This window comes from Chamaea fasciata, unplaced genomic scaffold (genome assembly GCF_029207755.1).
Source record: "Chamaea fasciata isolate MVZ Bird 193981 ecotype frontalis unplaced genomic scaffold, bChaFas1.0.hap1 SCAF_7, whole genome shotgun sequence".
NCBI lineage: Eukaryota > Metazoa > Chordata > Aves > Passeriformes > Sylviidae > Chamaea > Chamaea fasciata.
In genome coordinates this window covers 42,818,891-42,839,226 of record NW_027094092.1, presented here as the reverse complement: position 1 = coordinate 42,839,226, position 20,336 = coordinate 42,818,891, and the positions used below count along the sequence as shown (strand labels likewise).

The 20,336-nt window shown below is 41.1% G+C and overlaps 1 protein-coding gene across 1 annotated transcript in view; it reads left to right on the top strand.

The window, feature by feature from the left end:
- Positions 1–302: 302 nt before the first annotated feature.
- STON2 (stonin 2) overlaps positions 303–20,336 on the top strand; it is a 73,796-nt gene continuing 53,762 nt past the window's right edge. The window contains exons 1-3 of the mRNA XM_066188606.1: positions 303–371; positions 17,391–17,588; positions 18,018–18,257. Coding sequence (XP_066044703.1) covers positions 17,501–17,588; positions 18,018–18,257 — 328 coding nt within the window. The 5' untranslated portion in view covers positions 303–371; positions 17,391–17,500. The remainder of the gene's footprint in view (positions 372–17,390; positions 17,589–18,017; positions 18,258–20,336) is intronic.

Genomic DNA, 20,336 nt, shown 5'->3' with positions numbered 1-20,336 from the left:
TTGTTGGCATTATCGATCGTTATTTGCACATTGCTATTTATTTTTGCCCGTGGGTGAGCGGAGACGGCGAAGTCCGTTGCCTTTGACTCGTGTCGAGAAGCGGGCCCTGAGAAACTTGGAAGTGACCAATGCCGGGAGCGCGGCACCAGGCGCCCCGGCGTCGCCACCTGTGCGCGGGGCCGGGCCCTGCGCGGCGATCCGCGGGACAGGGGCCGGCTCCGTGCTGGGGGCGGGCCGGGCCCGGCCAATGCGGCGCGGCCGCCGCCGGGAGCGCCCAATGGCGGCGGCGCGGGCGGGCCGGGCCGGGCCGGAGGCGCCGCCGGTCGCGCCGGGAGTGCGGCCGCAGCGTCCGCGGAGCAGCGCGCCCGCCGGTAGGTGCGCGGGGCCGGGCGGCTGCGGCCCGCGGGGAGCGGGGGCTGTGCCCCGTGCTCTGCCTGCCGAGCGCCGGGGAGCGGGGCCGCGGCTCGGGGCTGGCGCGGGCGGAGGGCATCCGAAACTGGAGCCGAGGAACCCTAAAGCGAAGGCAGGTGGCCCCGCTGCCGGAGCCGGGGTCGCCGCCTGCCCCTCGGTGCTTGCGGAGCGGGGCCGCCCTCGGCGGCGCGCCCTGACGCAGCCGAGGTTCCCCTCCGCGCTCCAGCCCTTTCCCCGGCCGGGGTCGGGGCACCGCTCCCAGCCGCGACCATCTGCACGGAGCGCGGAGCCGTTCCCCTGGGTGCCCGCAGCCTCAGCCAAGGCCGCTCTCGGCGGAGGGCGTTGGTGCCGGGCAGCCCGGCAGCCCGCGGGGTGTGCGGCTGTGCCCGCAGCGCGGGTCGGTGCTCCCCGGCTGCCGAAGGGTTAACGCTCATTAGCAGCAGCACGGGGAAAGCTGCTCGTATCCACCTACCCCTCCGCTGCTCTGTGTAATTACTCGTGGTTTGGATTTTGTTCTTGCTTGGGTCCGCTGAGCTGTGCTGCTTTTGAAACGTTTTTCTGCGGTTCGTATATTGCAAGGCAAACTAAAATCGCTCGCTCATCTTTCTGTTCTGCGTTTGAATACGCTGTGTAAATTGTAGGTTTAAAATGCTCGAATTACATATTTCCATGCAAAGTAGATTTTTGTGTTGGTATAGCATCAGACGGCCTTTTCTCTGCTCATTTTTTTAGTTCAGGTCTTAAATATTCTTTCTGTGCTGCATCTCCACTTTTCTCTATTGATTTTTGTTAATTGCTTTGTGGATTGGTTGTAATCAGCCTCAATTTTTTTTGATTTTTTTCTTTCCCATGGCTTAATCTGTTTGAGACTTCAGATTTCCAGAGACACAAAAGTTTAAAAAATTCTTGACTGCTTGACTAGATCGGGTAATGCTTTGCAGCTCATGTCTTCTCATACTTTAGTTGTGCCTTTTGCTGGGAAATATCCTTAGGGTAGTATTGCAGTATTGGTTTGAGGGCACTTTCAGTATTGTCAAGGCAAAAATTTGGTAAACATTGGTATTTCTTTTACTTGTGAATCAGATATGAATCATTCTTGTCTTCTGTGAAATGTGGATTCTGCAAACTTACTAGTTTGGGCAAGTAAATTTCAAACAACAGGTTGCTTGGAAAATGATTGTGTTTGCTAATTCTGGCATGTGTCTCTGATTTTGTTTTTTCTTTTCTCTGCCAAAGTGATGGAAACATGCCTTGCATTACACAGACAAGTGAGATCTGGACTTTGCCTTAATATTGTCTAGATAAACAGGTTTATTTTAATAAAGTTTGTGTTATCACCAAAAAGCTTAAAGAACAGTTTCCCACATCTCTATGAGATGCATTATGCAGGATTATGCAACACATCAGACTTCCCTAAATACTTAGTTTCCTAATGGCTAGGTTGTCTCTTCTCCAAGAATTTTCAGTTTTGATTGATTATGATTTAAAGCAGTGTTTGCTATGAAGTACTTTGTTATATCATGCTTTTTTTTTTTTCAGATAAATCTTTGACTTTTTCTGTGTATTATTAATGGCTTTTCATTATATTCCTATGATGCTTTAAAGTACAAAGTGAGTAGCAGTAACTCCCTAGCAGATCTAACATACAGGTTTCCTTATACGTGGGAATACAGCTGGCAACTTCAGTGATCCCTGTGTTTTTATAGTTTGGGCTTTTAAATTATTTTTTAAAATATCAGTATCATCAGGAGCATGACCATTAAACTTTCCAGTAAGAGAAAAGGATCAGATTTGTTTTTTTCTCTCACGTGATGCAGTGTATCTCGGTTCTGACTAGTTGTATGCTCTTATAATTTGTATCCTTCATTATCATTAAGAACAGAATAGCATACCTAGGTCTTTAACTGTAGAGCTTCCTTAACTTGAGTTCCTTGCATCCCTCACTACATCAGTGGCTTAATTAATACTTTGTGTGGTTGATTCAGATTACAGTCCAAGGGATGCAAGGTAAAAAGGTAACAGCTACATCTCAGTAGTAGCCAGCTGCCCATGTAAAGTGCTTGTTTGTGCTGCCTTGCCAGCTGCCTTATTAAGAACTAGCAGCTGGTACAATTCCCTGGTTGAGAAACCCAGACTGTGTGTGGGTTAAAACCATATTGTGAGTGGGCTCAATACATCATGTTTATAGAGTCTGTAATTTTCAGCTGTCTCAAGTCTGGCATCAGCAAGTGAAGATGAGAAGTGATATCTAAGTGTGTTACAAACCTCTCAAGATGTTCTGTTCTGCAAGGCTTCTGTTGCCCCTGAAGCAGTGACTTTTCCAGTCAGTGAGACAGTTTCCAAGGTGGCATCAGGTGTAAGCTCATGCATGGTTTGTGGATTCTCCTGCTCTGACATTTGGCTCCTAGTAGTACCCTTTCTTCATGCAGCTTTTAACCCAGGTATTGCACGGAGGCTTTGTGCAGTAAACTAATACAATCAATTTTGAATTGTTGAAGTCCTGTTAAAGGCCATCTCAGCAACTCCATGAGCTTGCTCTTTGGAAGCTGGAAAACCAAAAAGATCATTAGGAACTAAGCTATGGAGCTATAAGGATTCATGTGGTGGTGGCAGTCTTCTAACATAATGTTTGCCGTCTAAAAGTTGTGTTTATCTAAGACAATCACTGAAACTTACTCTGCTGGTCGGCTAGGAAAGGACAACTTTCAAAAGGCAATTTTTAGCTAATTTGTCTGAACCATTAGTTGCATTACATTACAAAAAAAAAAAAAAAAAAAAGATAAAGTACTCAACTGTAAAACTAGATTATTTTGTCCTCAGATGTCTTAGTACATTTCTTTGGAGTCTCTCATGATGGATGTTTTCTTACATGATTGTGAATTCTGCTAATGGATGTAATAATTTCGCAAGTGGTTAACCTCATGGAAGGAATGCCTGTCTTTGTTCGTGTCGGGTATGAGCATGTGTTGTCTTCAAGACTATAGCTGTTATTATGACCACAAGAATTTGAGTCCTAGGAAATTAGAAGCCTTACAACTCAGCTTGTATGTCTGGAAACTTCAGGGATTAAATCTTTGCACCTTGTAGGTGGTGAAATGTTTACCAGGACCTTAAACAGGGTCAAAAATCTATCTACAAGTGTCTGTGTGGGTAAAACTGCTTCCCAGGAAGGGATCATGTATCCGCTATTGACTTCTGCCATCAATTTTCACTGTCTTCTGAATGTTCAAATAAGATGAATGGTGTGGAATGTCCTATTTTTTTCAAAACTGAAAGGGGGGGTAAAAGTTCAGAATTTGATTGAAAAAGTTGAAAAGACGCAGTCCTGTGGCAAGACTAGGGAACACACATGAGTGTTCCAGATTTATTATCTTTTCTGAAAAAATCTGTGGATGTAAATACATGAGCACATTATTTAGAACAGGAATGCATTTTTAAAATGAATGTCCTGATCACCTGCCTGTCTGCAGTTCAGCTTGCATCTCAGAGCACATAAACTGATTCTGTTTGGCATAAAACTGAGCAGAAGAAGGAGCTCATTTAATGTACTCCAAGTGCTAATGCAAATTCAGTCTATGGGAACATTTTGGAGATAATTGTAAGTAAAAGCCAAAAAAAAGGTAGTGTGAAAGTTGTGCCCTTGATGCTTAGTATTTCACTCTACCACTCTGCTCCTACTGGTAAAGTTTTTTGCTGTTTACTGCCATAAACTTAGGATAGAGTCTCTTGACCAACTTGACAACCCATTTTTAAATTTAGCATAATCATTATTATATATTGACAGAAAAAAAATACAAGAGAAAAATAAACATCATAGAACAATGCTAAAAGAGTTAATAGCAGACATCAATGCTAGGACAGTGTGTCCCTTAGATAAACATAGAAACAAATAGTGCTTTTTTAATAGGAAATAATCCTAAAAGAAGTAGCTCACTGGAATGTATAGCTTTCTTATACACCAGTTCTATAGAGATACAGTTTCTGAAGGGAAACCATAAAATTAAAGAGCTTTTGCTCTCATCAATCCCAAAAATCCTTCAATTGGTAGTTTTTTGACAGGAAGTATTTCTTATAATATGGAAAATATTTCTCAGTGGGAATATATATGGGTTTGTCAGTCAGCTGCAGTGAAATGCCTAGAAATATGCGTAAGACTTCCTTGAAGTTTACACCTTAGATGTGAAAAAGATGTGCAAGTCTTAGTTACCATACTCTTCTTGGAGGGGGATTCACTTCATTTGGAAATAGATCAGGCAAAGGACCCTCTGGAGGTGTCCTGTTCCTTCTGTAAACTGCAAACAGAACATAAGGTGACTATCTCAGATGTCTGACTGGGTGTCTGGGGTTAAGGAGGTGTGACTCATCTTGCTTTTTTAAGGTAACTGAACTAAATATCTCAGCACAACTCCTTCAGCTTGAAACAGAGGGCAGAACTGACCAGTGTGCTTCAGAATCCTACAGAGGTGCTCCAGTAGTTCAGAACTATGCTGATATTCAAAGAGCAGACAGTGTGCTCCAGATCTGAGATTCAAAGTGGAGCGCCTGGTCCAAGGGCAGCAGACCTGCCTTGTGAACTAGAGAAAAAGAATGTCTTTTTGCTGAGCTGTTTCTTCATTCATTATGCTCTTTTAGGCCAAGTTTTAGTTGGCATTTGTAGACATGAATATAGAAACCACTTCTCTCTGTGGGCTCTTGGGTTTGCCAGCTGTGAAATGAAATTAAAGAATTATCTTCAATTTACGTTTGAAATAGGGGGTGGCTATACAATACAGCAATTTTGCTATCTGAATCAGGGGCCTCTGGTGAACAGAAGGTACTATTTTGCAGAACTTCATGGTGGTTTTGTGGTTGTGTGGGTGATGGAAATGCATGAAAAAAACCTCTACTAAGCATTTTTGAAGAGAAAAAAGTATTACTAGCTACAAAACTGAAACTGGAGCTGGTCAAGCTCCACAGCACAAGGCCTGTTTATTTTCTAATAGAGCAGTTTCAATTGAATAGCTGTAAGGAAGAATTTGGCCTATGAAGTTTAATGATTAGTTGCTGTTTAGTTGCCAGCTGTTCCTAATGACAGAAACTTGCCAAAAAAATGCTCCTTTCTCTCCGTTCCTTGCTAGGTTGTTTCAAGATCACCACAGTTCAAGTATTTACCTGACTAAAGCTTATATTCTATATATTAAAATTGTATGTGGTGGAAACATCAGGTGCATGCTCCCAAATTTATCCTGAGTTATCCAGTACATGAGTTTGGCATGAGGAATGAGATCTCATTTGATAGGTGCATGGATTACTTTGGGGCCATTCACAGCCAGAATCTCAAGTGTCACTGCAGAGGATAAAACTGAGATGGAATAGATTTGGCAGATCTGGGCTTTCCTCTCCTAAATAACACATCTCTGACCTCTGCAATTTAATCATCCAGTCTCTCCGAGTGGAGGCAGCTTTATTAGTTTACCCCACTACATGTGGGCTCAGACCTTGACACCAGCATTCAGCTCTGGTTTTTTTCCTAGAAAAGTTTGCAGATTCTCCCTATATCCACTCCAGGCCATTGATATGAATGTGCTTGGAGCTGAGGCTGATTGAGGGTAGCCACAGACCTCTGGGAGCTGCAGCTCCAAAGAGCTACATTAGCTCTTCAGTGACACTGAAATAGGCACTGACTCTCGAGAGATAATACTTTCTTTTCAGGAAGTTTGTCTTTTTTTAAAAAAAAAAAAAAATTCTTCTAATTCTGCTAATTTTCAGTAATTTTTAACATGCTTTTGTGTCTGTGTGAATTGTGTGTCAAATTTACAACTCTGACACAGTGACTCTTGGTAACAGTGTCCCTGTGCCTTTGTGAGTCTGTGCCTTTATGAAAGAGGAAGTAAATAGCTCAAATATTTTAAAATCTACTTGTCTGCATGCCACTGCCAAAACTTGTCCACTGGATATGGCAGCCTTTGCCAAAGCTTAGCTGGATTCTGCCTCCCCAGAGCTGCCAAGAGAGCAGTAACACTGCATTAGGATTGCCATGACCTGCTATTTCCACATGTCATAACGCTGTGCTGCTGCGGCTTACTATGGGCTGAGGAACAGAATAACCATGGTCACTTTTGGCTGCCTAAGGCTGGGTGGGAGGTGGGGTAAACTGGCTGCATTGCTTCCATTTCCAGAGCAGCTTCAGAGAGCTGTCAAACACACTGCACTGCTGGGACTGTTACCTAGGAGGGGTTGCACAGGCAGGATATTCAGATTCCAAACCTTTTAATGAAGAAAGGACCTGCTGGTATGACCTGAGTGCCCAGCATCCATTCACAGTCCTTTATATTGTTTTGTCCAATAAAGTGAGTGAAGTCGTCAAAAAGTTCTTTTTTCTTTGTTTTCCTGACTACACTCTAGAGTTTCCAAGGCAACAATGAACCTGTCTTAAACTTGTGGTGGCTTGGATGAAAAGGGACTCTTGGGGTTTCTTGGGTAGTTTTTGATCTTGTGTTTTTGTGGGTTTTTTTACACGGTTGCTCTACTAAAGCACTTGCATAACACACAAGAGGTCATGCATTAACCATAAAGTTATGCAATATCTGACAGCAGTCAGGAATGTAACATGAATTAAATTCTTGTCTAAAAATTTGGGATACTGCATTACCCAAGCCCAGCTGAGAGCTGGAATATGTTCATGACTTCACTTCTCTTACCATGTGACTCTCATCTTACTCTGTAAGCTTCTACATGCATAATGCAGAAGGAGAGCACAGTTCTAGCTGTATAGAATGGCTGGTCACCTGCTGCAGTTAAACTTTACATGATTTCCTCTTCATTAGGAACTGTACTGATAAGACAAGGAGCAGTGGGTACAGATTTGAAATAGGGAAAAATTAGGTTACACATTAGGTTGAAATTCTTTACTGCGAGGATGCTGAACAGGTTGCTTAGGGAAGTTGTGGCAGTGTCCCGGGCTGGGTTGAATAAGGTGTGCCTACCCATGACACGGGGTTGGAACTAGATGATCTTGAAGGTCCCTTTCAAGCTTTAGCATTTTATGATTCTGATTAAATGATAAAATAAATCTCAGCTATTTGAAACTGAAGCATTAGGTTTTTTAGAAGGAAAGAGCGGGGATATGTCTTGCTGTACATTTATCTGCTTTTTCCTTTCTCTTCCTTCTTTTTTCCTGAGTATTAATCTGTTGTATCCAACTAAATTACTATATTTCCTCAAAACATGGAATTTTGAAGGATTGAATCACATTACTATGCCTGTGTGAAAACTGGAGATTTTTTTTTCCATGCACCTATAAATAGTGGTTTGTTGAGTTTTGGTTCTGTGTAGCCTGTGCATGTACATGCAGCTCCAGCTCTTGTGTCCCACTGGCTCAAGCCAGGCATACAAGAGGGTGCCACTGCAGAAGCTTCCCCAGCAAATGGTTTGCCTCCAGGGACCTTCCCCAGGGTGTCTCCACAGCTCTATCATGCACACAATATGCATGCAGTGCTCCCTGCTATTCCAGTTTTGACAGTTTACTTTGACAGTAATGCCCCTGCCACTGAGTGATTAGCCATTGTCCCACTCTGTGGGAGCTGGTAAGTATGAATTTTGGTGTATAATACTACACATTTTTTAATACTCTGCGTGCTTTGTTACTGGGCATTTGTGTCAGATTAAAAGATTGAAAGATGATGGAAGCCATGCAGTAACATTGGTATTAATTATTTGATGCCCTCTAGCATGAAGTGCAACCAGTCCTTCTTCCTGCAGTTGGTATCAGACTTGCATCTTTTCCCTGTTGTAGCTTCCTCAGCAAAATACTGAGTGTAATAAAGTACAAGTGATTTGCTGCGCCCATGTGCAAGAGGGGCCTGCACCACTCACACCATGTACCTCTGCATCACCTAAAGGATCTCACTGAGATAGGTGGCCACATATCTTGGATTCCTCTTTTGGAATGCGCAAGGTTGCCTGCTGTCTCACAGGCACTGTCATGGGGGTACTACCATAGACTACCACTTATTAGTGTGTGTTAGTAAGAACAAAACAACCCAAAACCTCAATAAAACCAAAACCAAACAACAAAAAGTGAAAGTTTTTCTCATACCCTCTGTTCTACATCATGCTAGTATACTCTGCATTCTTATGTTTTGGCAACTAAACAAATACAGTTAGACACAAATGCATTAGGCAGTACCATTGCAAACATACTCTTTTGTACTATATATGAACTTGACTTGTCAGGAACTTTGTTTCTACTTCAGATATGTTTTTGGTAATAGTGTATAAAATACTGGGTACCTTTAAATTCATCTTTGCATAATTTTTTTTTTGTCTTTTTTTCTAGAGCTGTTTTTCATTCACTTGAAACAGGAGTAGCCATGCTAAAGGAATAGAACCATCATGTCTAATGGGCCTATATTTAGGCTGTCTAAAATAGAGAGTGACAACAAATATGGTATTTGTGGGTTGCCCTGAAGGACTGCAGTGTCCTGGCATCACATTAAGTTGCATTTGACTCTTCAGACACTGGAAATGAGGAAAGACCGGTTGGATCATTGAAAGAATTTTCTGCTAGGGCAAGCTTGTTCCCTGCGATACCTTTTTTGGAGTGTTGTTTTTGTCAGGCTTTAAATAATCAAGCGGGCTTTCCTTGAGACAACTTCACATTTTAATGTTACCTTTATCTACAACAATAGAGAAGGATCTCCTTTGTAACAAAAATCCCTTTTTAAACACTTTTCATTGGAAGGGTGCTGCTGATACGGATTAGAAATTATAAAAGGTGTCACATAAAAATACAATTATAGAGAAATTATTTATATGTGAATAGTTGTTAGCTATATGGAAATACAGAGGAGGGTTGAACAGAAGATGACTTTCTCACTCAGTGTTCCTAATCACCCTTTTGAGCCAACATTCAGCACAAGAAAACTTCTTTGCTTTCATTCAGGGCTGCATCATTTCCTCAATAGTCCTTGTCTTCCTGATGCTTTCACAGTTGGATTCTGTGTTTTTCTCTCACTCTGAATCTGTTCTTCTGTTCTGTGCATACTCACAGCTCAGATAGATCAATGCCCATCCTCTCTGTAGGCATGCAGCCTCCAGTGAAGCATCTCTCGAGAGAATTCAGTTCCTCCCTTGTCTTGAATGTGGCTAGTGTTTGAGGGCTTGACTTCTTTCATTCTTGGAGGGTTGTTTTTGTTTGTTTGTTTGTTTGTTTGTTTGGGGTTTCTTTTTGCCTTTTCCCCCAGCTGTCTTAGTCAAAATGAGAGTTTAACTGATACTGATTGATGGCAAATAATTGTCACCATCTTCAGTGAAGGTGTTTTTACCTATCTTCTAGCGCTTAACCTATTTGTAATGAGAAAATAAAGCCCTGATTTCATTTGTGCAGGTGAAACTTGAGGCACAGGAAGAATCCTGCTGGCTTTCCTTTTACTGATGGAAGCAGAATCAGTTTTTGAGTTGTACAGCAAATACTTGAAATGCAGTAATTTGTTGCAATGCATATAAGCAGTGCTGGAAAGCTAATATCTGTCAGAACAGAATGGCATTTCATACAAGCCAGGTTGTGTGTTTTCTAAAAGCATGTTTATCATCCAGCATGATAGTCCAGTAAACTTATGATCACTTACTCCTTTCCCTCTTTCTTTTGTCATTAGTCCCAGTACAGAAGGACATGTAAATAGGGTTTTATGATCTGTGTTCACTTCTTGATGGCTGTCTTCAGTGATGTCAGGCTGTGATGGCATAGTTGGTTCTACAGCGATTAATTGTAGAACATTGTGCTTTCTGTGTTAGTGAGATAACTTCAAAAAACACTTTGATAGTTATCCCAACAGCAAATAAAGTACAGGAGCTTTTGGGGGGTTTGGTAAATGGAATACATGTGGCTAGCTTGTCTGTGCAGAATTTAAGTGAGAATATATGAAAGCATCAATATCAGATGTGCAAACCAGCTCACTCAGTGGGAATTTTCTTTTGAAATGCACATTCCTTGTATGACTCACTTTTTGAGGTTTGAAAGAAGAAATCAATTCTTAAACACAGTTCTCTCCACATACTGGGGATTTGAGCATCAATTTTATGGTTGTGCAATAGTTGTGCCTACTGCAAATTCACCATCCTGAAGCAGAGAAGAATCTGTGACATGTGTAATGGGGAGCTGTTGAAGTCTGGAATCTGGGTGCTGCTTTGGACTTCTGCCCTGTGGAGGCCTTGAGAAAACAAGGAAGAGTAGTAAGGACCCTCTACCCACTCTATCCTGGGGGGATGTTAGCAACCTCTCCTCCCTTACTGCATGTAGATTTCCTGTTGCCTACTATGATTACCCACAGAATTTTGCTGAACAAAGTAAAATCTGATCTGAACTATTCTAGTCTTTGGGAAGAAAAACCTTAAATTAGTGGGGTTTTTCCTTCTATTTTTTCTCCTGTTTGTACAATACTGACTGGAAAAAAAAAAAAAAAACAAAACAACCAAACCAAAAAAACCCTGCCAGGTTTTAGAGATGCAAATGCCTCTTTTCTGTGATCTTGTCCCAGTCTAGTTTGATTGCACTGTTGCTCTGTATGGTAAGAGAAGCATTTGACTGATTGTTGCCTCAGATTCTAGTTTGAGTTGAAAGGTTGCCAGTTTGGGAAGTTGTCCTTCAAGTTCCCATGCAGTTGCATAGCTTCAGTTACGCTTTGAATGAATCATGTACCCAGAGTGACCTAAACTAAAGGTCCTCAGATGCAGAACTTCTATTTTCCCAGTGTGACTGGTGATGTGAACTATCACTGTCAACATTTTGTCTCACGTCCTCCCTTGTATATTACTTCTAATAGTAAAAATATAAATAAATAATCCTATTTTGTTTTGCACTGCTGGTCTTCTGCACTGTCTTTCTACATTTCTCAAGTTTTTAGGAGTACAAGGAATAGAGGAGGTTGTACAGTTTTTGCCCAGCATCAGACTTTGAATCTCTGTCTCTCATTATAAACCATCCAGGATCCATGAAGTATTTCTGAGGCATAGCCTTGACAGGAGAAATATTATTGCCTTCTGAACTGCCTAAATATGCTGGTATTGCTGCAGGAGAGCATTTTAGGTGTCTTCTCTCTCTCTGTGGAAAACAGAGGAGCTTCTGTGGCAGATAAATTTTGGTGCAGAGCAAACAGCAGCTGTTGACCTTCCAGATATTAGCCTTGACGCAAATATTCCTGAGGGAGATGTTCATGACTTTCTTACCAGTGCATCCTGTACAGACTCTCCTCTCTTGCTGTCACTGAACTGTGAGCTTCCAGGAAAGCTGGGATGTGTGTTTGTGGCATATGGTTTTATGTGTGCTGGTTGTGCTAGAGAAAATAAGGTCATTCCAGGTCACCTCAGCTTTAACACCGCTTCTGCCGTGGGCTTGCAGTGTGGATTTAGGCAGATCACTTTGTATCTGTTGGAGTAATTGGGAATGGTCATTAGTGTGGCTGCACTGGGTCCTGGGCTCAGGCAGACCCCCAGTCTGCTTTTCTGTCATTCAGTGTGCCAGATGGCTCTAGTCACCTTCAGTACCTCACTCCATCTCTGTCTAAAATCACCAGAAGACAGCACTAATGACCTACTTTGTGATGGCACAGGTGGATTTGCTCTGGCTCTGCAGACACAGCACTGTCAAGGCTCTTACTACCATTCACGTAGGTGTAATCCATAATAGGAAAAGCCATCCTTTCTCCCAGAGGGGCTGCAGGAGTTTCATAAGGCATGTCCATTTGTCTCCCTTTGGGCCCTAATTCTTCCTTTCATATTGAGAGCTTTTGTGTTATGTGCACCAGGTAGTGACTGAGCTTCTTAAGCTACATTTGAAGTCATGGAGCTCATATAAAAGCATGTATCAGAGTAAGTAAAACTGGCCTAAGATCTAAACCAGAGCTGTAATCACCAGAGACTTTCTCGGGGCAATTTACAAGCTGGCAGAGCTGTATACGTTAAGAAAATATTGTCAACATTACAAATACAATAATCAACCAAATATAACTTTTTTTCTTGTCATCATCTAGGTCATTAATAAGGCAATCTTGCTTCAGGCTTTTAGGCAGAGGTTGGTAAAATTATTTTTTTCAGTAAGAATGATACCCAAATCCACTTCCTTTATTTCATTGGGTTTCTCAGGTTCATTGTTTTGGTTTTTTCCTGTTGTTTGGCACTGTGTTTTGTTTATGCTGTTGCACCTTGAGGTAACTTGGGACTTGGTTTTGATGTACAAGAGCAGAGTTCCAATTTGGAGTTTGTTTGTTATTCAGATCATGATGTGCTGATGGTCAGTGTTTATTTACAGGCCAAGCCGAGAGGAAGAGCCATGAGTTCTCTCTCACTTGGAAATTTGCCCAAGGCAGCAATCATTCCTCAGTTCATGCTACTAGAATAGTTTCATCTGTACAGGTTTGCCAAACACATGGTCAAGATAAAATTACTTATTTTTCCTTGAGGCTTTCCTGGTGGGAGTGGTTTGTTTGTTACAAGAAAAGCCCTGGTCAGAGACTTTCCTTTTCTTACTGTCCCTTTGGCTTAGTTTCTTTTCTCTTCTATGTGGAATTTAACAGCTTGTCTAGTTGTTTTCCCACAGTGGTCTCCTACACAACCAAATGCAAACCACTGTAACCAGTTAATGTTTCAGTTCCTGGGATTGTAAGGGAATGTATAAGCAAGAAAAATAGAATCACTATATGGATTACAGGATTTTTTTTCAATAGTGTTGCCATGTAAGGCAATAGAGTCTATGCACTTAGCACAAACTTGCTATTCATATTATATTTGGAAAACAAGAAAGCAAACAACTGAATTTTGTTCTCAGTATTTTTATTCTGATTTTTTTTCTCCTGTGTTCCCGTATAACAATAACCTCGTAACTGTGGGTAGTGACCAGAAAGCTGACTGCAGCCTGCATCATATGAATGTAACTTGAAGCAGTTGGAGAAATGACCCTTAAGTGCTTAAAATTATTAACTGTGCTAATCTGTTTCTTCTAAGCAGAGTTGAAATCTACTGAGAAACTGAGTTTGCTGTCCAAGCACGAATAATTAAATACTTTGAATGATATGTTTACAAAAACACCATGCAATTACAGATACTTCTGAAATCCACTGCAGATACTTCTGATACTTCTAAACCTCAATAGTGTCACAAACATTTCTTCATATCAACATTACTGCTATTGGTGTTTGTTCTCACATAGTACGGAAAGGTCCCACCTAAAGTATGAGGTGCTGGGTGTCAGACTTCTGGCACAGGATAATTATGTGTGTCTTTCTCAAATACATGTTTTTGCTTTATCAAGATTAAGGGAGAAGGACAATGATACTCCTTTTCATCTTTTGCTAGAGTGGAGTTGTACATAAGGACAGATGGGTAGTCACGTCACAAGAAGGAATGGCTGTAGGCTGTGAATTTACGTAGTTTTGAAATGAGAGGTTTCTAGTTATAAAAGCAGTTTTGTCATTTTAGAATGAACGTTCGTCAGTTTTAAAAAGGGCTTGTATAATGTGTTTTATCAAAACACTGGGAGGACTAGAGAGACAAGGAGTGTTGTTCCAGCTCTATGATCTCTACGTTCTGGAGAACTGGAAATAACTGTCACCTACTTGTCACTCATTTACATGCACCACTGGGAAATTGCAATGTGAAAAAGGGACACCTGAAGCAGAAATTTCAGCTTCTTAGAGGCTTTTTTTGCCTTATGATCAAGCCACTGCCTTGAAATTGATGGTAAGGATCACTGGGGTGAGTAGGTATAACATCTTCTTTACCTTATATTTACCGTGTAATAGTGGGAAATAAACAAACAAATTTCTGATTCCCAACTTTTTACCAAAAATCTTAAAAATTAGCTTACATTTTTTTAAACCAGTTCAGCACCAAAAGTTTAGTACACATAATAACACAAATCCAGAAGTAACAATCTAAACAATCCTGTTCATGTAGAGAGAAATAATGCTGGTCTGGCCTGGTAATATGATATCTTGTTCCAAGAAATGTGTTTCCATCTGCTCTTGTTTGGGCTGTGCAGCATAAACTTTTGCTTTAACTGTAACTCACTTGGAGTTTAAAGGATCCATTTGTTCTTAGTCCTAGTAGGCTCCAAAATTCATTCCTCTACAAATAGCCAGAGATGTTTGAGAAGTTTGAAGAACAGGAAGAAAAACCTCTGAAATTCACTTGCAGAGTACTCGCTGCAGTGTTTGAGCAGTGGTGCTGACTCCTTTGTTACAGAGAGAATTCAGGTTTACCCTCAGTTCTAATGGTTCTTCTGGAGAGATGTGCCTCTGTAGTAGTTTTGCAGACTGCAGCATCGTTGTGGTAACTGAATGCACAGTGGCATTGCTGTTGCTCTGGCTGGGACTCACTGGTTCACAGTGGGATTGGCTTAGGTCTTTCTTGAAGGATGATTTTCGTGAGTGAACGAGAGGTGAAAATTGATTTGAGGATGAAGTGTTTTTTTCCACATAGTCTGCACAGGTGTTAGCTGTATGTGATTCGTAATTCTGTACAGGCATTTAGGTCAAGGAGTGGGATTGAGGCTTTTTTGTGAATGTTGAAAGAATGCAAAAATTATATTTTTTTTCTTCTTTTTTTTTTTTTAACCTAACATATGCATCCTCAAAATGCCTCTATTCTGAATATCTTTGAAGTTATTAGCTACTCAGACTGTCTTTCCTCTCTTTCAGGCTGCTTGTTTAAAGGGCGTGATAACCCTAATAAGTCAACATAATCTCTTTTATTTACCAAACTGAGAAGTCTCTCGAAAATTCCAGTCATGGGAAGTTGTATAACCCTCAATGCACAGTATTCTGGTGCTTTTCCGGGCTTATAGTGCTCACTATCCATTTTAAAGTGCTAGTTTTGCTGTCTGGTACTAAGTGGATTTTAAAAATTCTGTTTGTCACGGGGCAGTAGAGTACTAAAGGAAATCCAACTTAAAATAATGGTATAATTCTCTCACGTATGTGTACTGCTGAAACAGTCCATTTTCTTGCCTCCTTTCATATCTTTCTTCTTCTTGAAATTAAAAGGGAAAAAATTAATGAAATAATGAGCTCTACTGCAGTCTCTGTGCATCAAGGGCAGGCTGAATTGTTTTCTTTGTTCATTTCCTGCCATTTCATGCTTCTGTCAGGACTTTTCCAGGAGAAAGGGCAGGTCAGTATCCAGTTGTCTGGGAAAAGAAAACTTAGTTACAGATATTTAAACAAGCCCAAAACAAACAGCTTAATTTATCACATGAGGAAAACAAGATGCCAATGTTATCCTCTCCTTCCCTCTTACAGCATCCAAATGACCCTAAACATCTAAAATTTTTTTTTTCAGCTTGCTGCTATGTTTAGCTTTGTAGTTTCTATTAACAGCACCCAAAATAGATGTTGTTCAAGGCAGGCAGTGATCTGCCCACACTGCATGGAGACAGGGCTCCTGCCATGGCTGTGGGGGAAAAAGGGCACAAGCGCCACTGTTACTCCTGCAGCAGGGAATTGGTTGTGTAACAAGGGAAAATTCTGCAGGGTGACTGGTCAGGAGCCATAGGCTCTGCAAAGTCTGTGGCAAGAGGATCAGTCTTATGGCAGATTGCCATAAGGATTATCTCTAGGAATCCTTTTACATGTTTGTAGAAAATTGTACGTTCTATTCTGCTCAAAAAGATTCATCTTTAGACACTGCACACAAATTCTCTCTAGTTGTCAGGCAGGTTTGTGACTTCCAAACTTTTGAAGTTTTCAGTTCTTTCTTGATTGCTGATCTGCCTTCAGGAGGCAAAAGACTTTGCGGCCCTGAGGAGAATAATAATATTGGAAGCTATTTGATGATCTGTCTCCTTCAGAAATACTTAAGGATTGAATGCATTTAAATATGTCTGATTTTTAGGCACAGATTTTGTTAATATAGGGCAAAGAGAAGTCTCAGTGAAGTATCTGTTCTTGTACACTAACATGGAGTTTCACCCTGAAAAACCCTTTAGTTAGATGAGAGACAGGAGGCCAAGAAATGCTGCTTAAAGCTCTTTCAAATAGTCAGGTCTGAGTTTCAGTATTTTCAAGTACTTCAGTACCATGGCAACAAGAGCTTCAATGCTTGAGATAATTGGGGACAGAATTAGCATATTTCCCTAGGAAGAGTCTTCTGAGAGTTTTGAAGTGGTTTGCAAAACTGAGGTGGTCATGGGTACTTGTCAGAGAGAATTTCTCTGCCTGGACCTGACTGTCCCAGTTACTAGCTAACAACCAGAGCACTTTCCAGTGCTCCATTCCATCTAGCAGGTTCACAGATCTGTGTGGGATGCATGCCATTGGAGTGCCTACTAAATTCAGTTTCCACATCTGTGAAAACATTTGCTGAGCTACAGCAAAAACATGCTTAACTCTGGACAAGGTCTGAGATGGTTTTTAAAGTTAAAATGTGAAGTTCCAGTCAAGAAGCAGAGTGGAAAGTGCAGCTGGATGAGAGGGCAGCTCTCTACACCCAGACCATGATAAGAGTCATTGGCCACTCATCCTCATTCCAGAAGTAGCTGCATAAATGTTATCGATAATGAAACATGCAATTTATTGCCTGCTCTGGAGAGGGATTAGACATTGTAAGCAGCAAGGTGGGCAAAGACATGTTGACAGCTTGGAGTGGAGATTTGGTTACATCATAATCAAAATTTGCTAAACCTGGGAGAATCTCCTCATCTGCTCTTCCTGGGATTATGAGAGTCACGGCTTCTTGAGTAAGGACTAAAATATTGGTTTTGGTGATAGACTGTTTTAACATGAAGATGTTTCAAGACCCTCAGTTGCTTTATATGAAGGAGCTGCTCAAGTGTAACCCTCCTCTGGACACAGGTGACATTCCTGTCTCAAAGGTGGTTGTGCTTTGACAGTACTGTGACTGTAGTACATAAATTGCTTTTAACATTCTATATTAGAAAAAGTGGTGACACTAGTTTCTCCTATTTGATTTTCTAAAAGACATAATCTATTTCTTTCTTGTCTTAACAGCAGTTAAAAAGGAGGTGTTTCCCTCTATTGGGTCATCTTCACTGTCTCTCTCCCATTCTGCTTCCTCCTGCTCATGATCCCCAAGTGAAGATGAGTGACCTGCTGCGAATATGACATCTCTGACAAGTGTCATTGCCTCCCACCAGTCTGAGTGGGTGTCCTTCACTGATGAGCTGCTCCTGCCTGTTCACCCACGAGGTAAGCTCTCTGGTTTTCTTTGAAACTGGTGAGACTTCCTTTGTTTGGTTTAGACCAACTACTGTCATATATCTAGCATGGGAGAACTTGCCTTCTACGTGGAAGCAGTTTGTGCAGAGATTGAATTATCTCCTGCTGCCCCTAAGTAATAGAAAAAAATTTGGGCCAAAAAGGCAAATTACTCTCCTCGTGATGTAATGTGGATCTACTACAGGTTTTGGATCTGTCCTTCAAAATTCAAGACAGTATCCAACCAACCATGGAGAAAATCTCACCTATTATAATCAAGTGCAAGACTGCCCGGTGTTAATCCAAAAACTGCATTAGGTGAAGGAAAATTTCCTACATTTAATGGCAAATTGTCGATGTTTCAATAAAAACCAGTGAAATAATGGTCATTCCTGTAAATCTGTGTTGTTTCTATTTTAGGTAGCACTGAGGCTCCTCCAGTGAAATGTTTTAATTCCTCAGACACATCCTCCGAAGAGAACCACAATGCAAATGGAGGATTTCAAGACCTTTTCTGCACAGAGCTGGAAGAGGCAGCTGAGCAACCTAAGGTGGATTCTGCTGTGCTTAATAACCATGATCTGTCATCATCCATCAGTGCTTGGGTTCAGTTTGAAGATGCACCATGGACCAGTGCTTCATCAACCCACCCACAAACAGGTGAGGCAAAAGCAGTGAAAAAGTCTGTTCCAACAAGACAACAAAGTACAATGAGAGCATACAGGATTTTTGCCTTGCTCTTTGGCTTCTCAGAGGTTCAACTTTGAGTAGTTTCTGTTGTATTTTAACAAAATTAATGTTATCAGAGTTTTTAAAAGGGCTCACACTATCCTTCTGGATTTAACCAGAAAAATTTTCTGCTTGTAAAGAAAATGAAAACCTTTTGTGATTAACTCCACCTGTGTCTTGACTAAGTCTTGGAGATTGCCAAAATGCATTCATGGGGAAAGAGCATAAAGGTATTTTCAGTAGTGATATTTCTTACACAGAGGTGTGAACGGCCATTGAAAATGTCTGAGCCATATTTGCCTCTGTAATCTGGAACTGAAAGAATAGTGATCATAGTCTTTACCTGATCACAGTTCCCCTATGTTTTTTGCCAGCAGTTCATTGATACCAACAACTAGTGTGTCAAGTGCTCATCTGTACTTTCTGCTGTCTTTTGATGCTACAATTTAGCAGCTGGAGAATTAAAAAGACAACAGAAGTGTACCTTAATTCCAGCACTGCATGCACTTTTCTTCAAATATAGTGGTTCTTTCTGACATACTTTAAACATGCATAAAAATCCTCTGGCTTGCCTTACCAGCTTATGGTAACTGATGTGGCTTCTAGCTTATGGTAACTGAAAAGCTTCTAGGTTTCTGCATGAACAGACTTCCATCCTTCCTTGCAGGAGGTTGTGGAGTAATTGCCCAAGAAATTACTTTTTCATATTTAAATTGACATTCTCTCTTCTTAATTCCACCTTATGTCTGGTATTTATTAAAGCAGTTTAAAGAGTGTTGTGGTTTAGATAGACAGGCATCTGCTAGGGAGGGTTGGAGTCTCCCTTAAAATGTAAGCCCCTCCCCCCTTTTCCAAATTATTATAAATTTTCAGTTAAAAGGGTGTCAGGCAAAGATTTGGGGAATAGGTATAGCAGTTCTTTACTAGGGATATAAAAATACAGATGTTGTAGTACAGAAGAGTAAGCAAGCAAACAAACAAACAAGAAATCCTAGAAAACCCTGACAGAGTCAGAAATACAACCGGACACCCTGTTGGTCAGGGTGTTGGAAGCAGTCCAAAGTAAGCTGTCCTGGAGTCGCAGATGTGGTTCTCTTGGATTAGAGATGTTCCCGTTAAAGAAAAAAGGGTCCAGTAATGGTGAGATGGGTCTGGTCTTCCTCCAGGGATCTGGTGGAAAACTGGATGCCTAGTGGCACTGTGGCTCCTTTTAATCTAGGTTAAGATGGTTTGGCTCCTCCTCCCTGTGTGGGGCATCTTACAATAGTGCAGTGTAATGTGTAATGTCATTGATGAGCTCTTAATGGTCCATTAGCAGAAGATATTCCCATGGGAGTAGTGAAACAATGAAGAGGGATATGTTGCACTCCACCATCTGATAAGCGACATTGACCCATTTGGGCAAAGATAAGCAATTCTGCTCCACCCAGATGAAACAGAATAACATGTTCTTTACAAAACCCTTGACAAAGAGTTATAGCTTTCCTCTGCTCACTGAGTCCGTCGAATATTCCCTATAACATGAATAATACTTCTGTCAGAAACTTGTATTGTCAACTTTAGATTGGGTTTTGGGTAAACTCCATCTGGTTTTCCATCTGCTCTTTTGATGGGTGCTACAGACTAGTCCTTTTGAGACAGTGTGGTTAGACCTTTGTGCAAAAGCAGGGGAATCTTCCAGCTAAAAGAGATTTCTCTGACCTTCTTTATACTTATTTGTTGGTTCTTAGTTGTAAATACTTATTTATCCTTGTGATATGGAGAGAAGGAAGAGCACCCATGAAGTGTAAATATGTAAAACTGAGGTGCTCCACCTCTCTCCTAGCTTCATGGCTATGTGATCCTTATGCTTACTCATGACAGCCGCACACTTTTCAAACGGGGCTCTTGGTTGCTCTGACTTGGTATTTCCTTCTTAATGTTTTTATATCTTTGTTAACTGAAAAACTCGTAAATGCACCTTCTTAAATGAAAAATAAAAATCTTTGCTCAACCTTAATAAAGCTAATC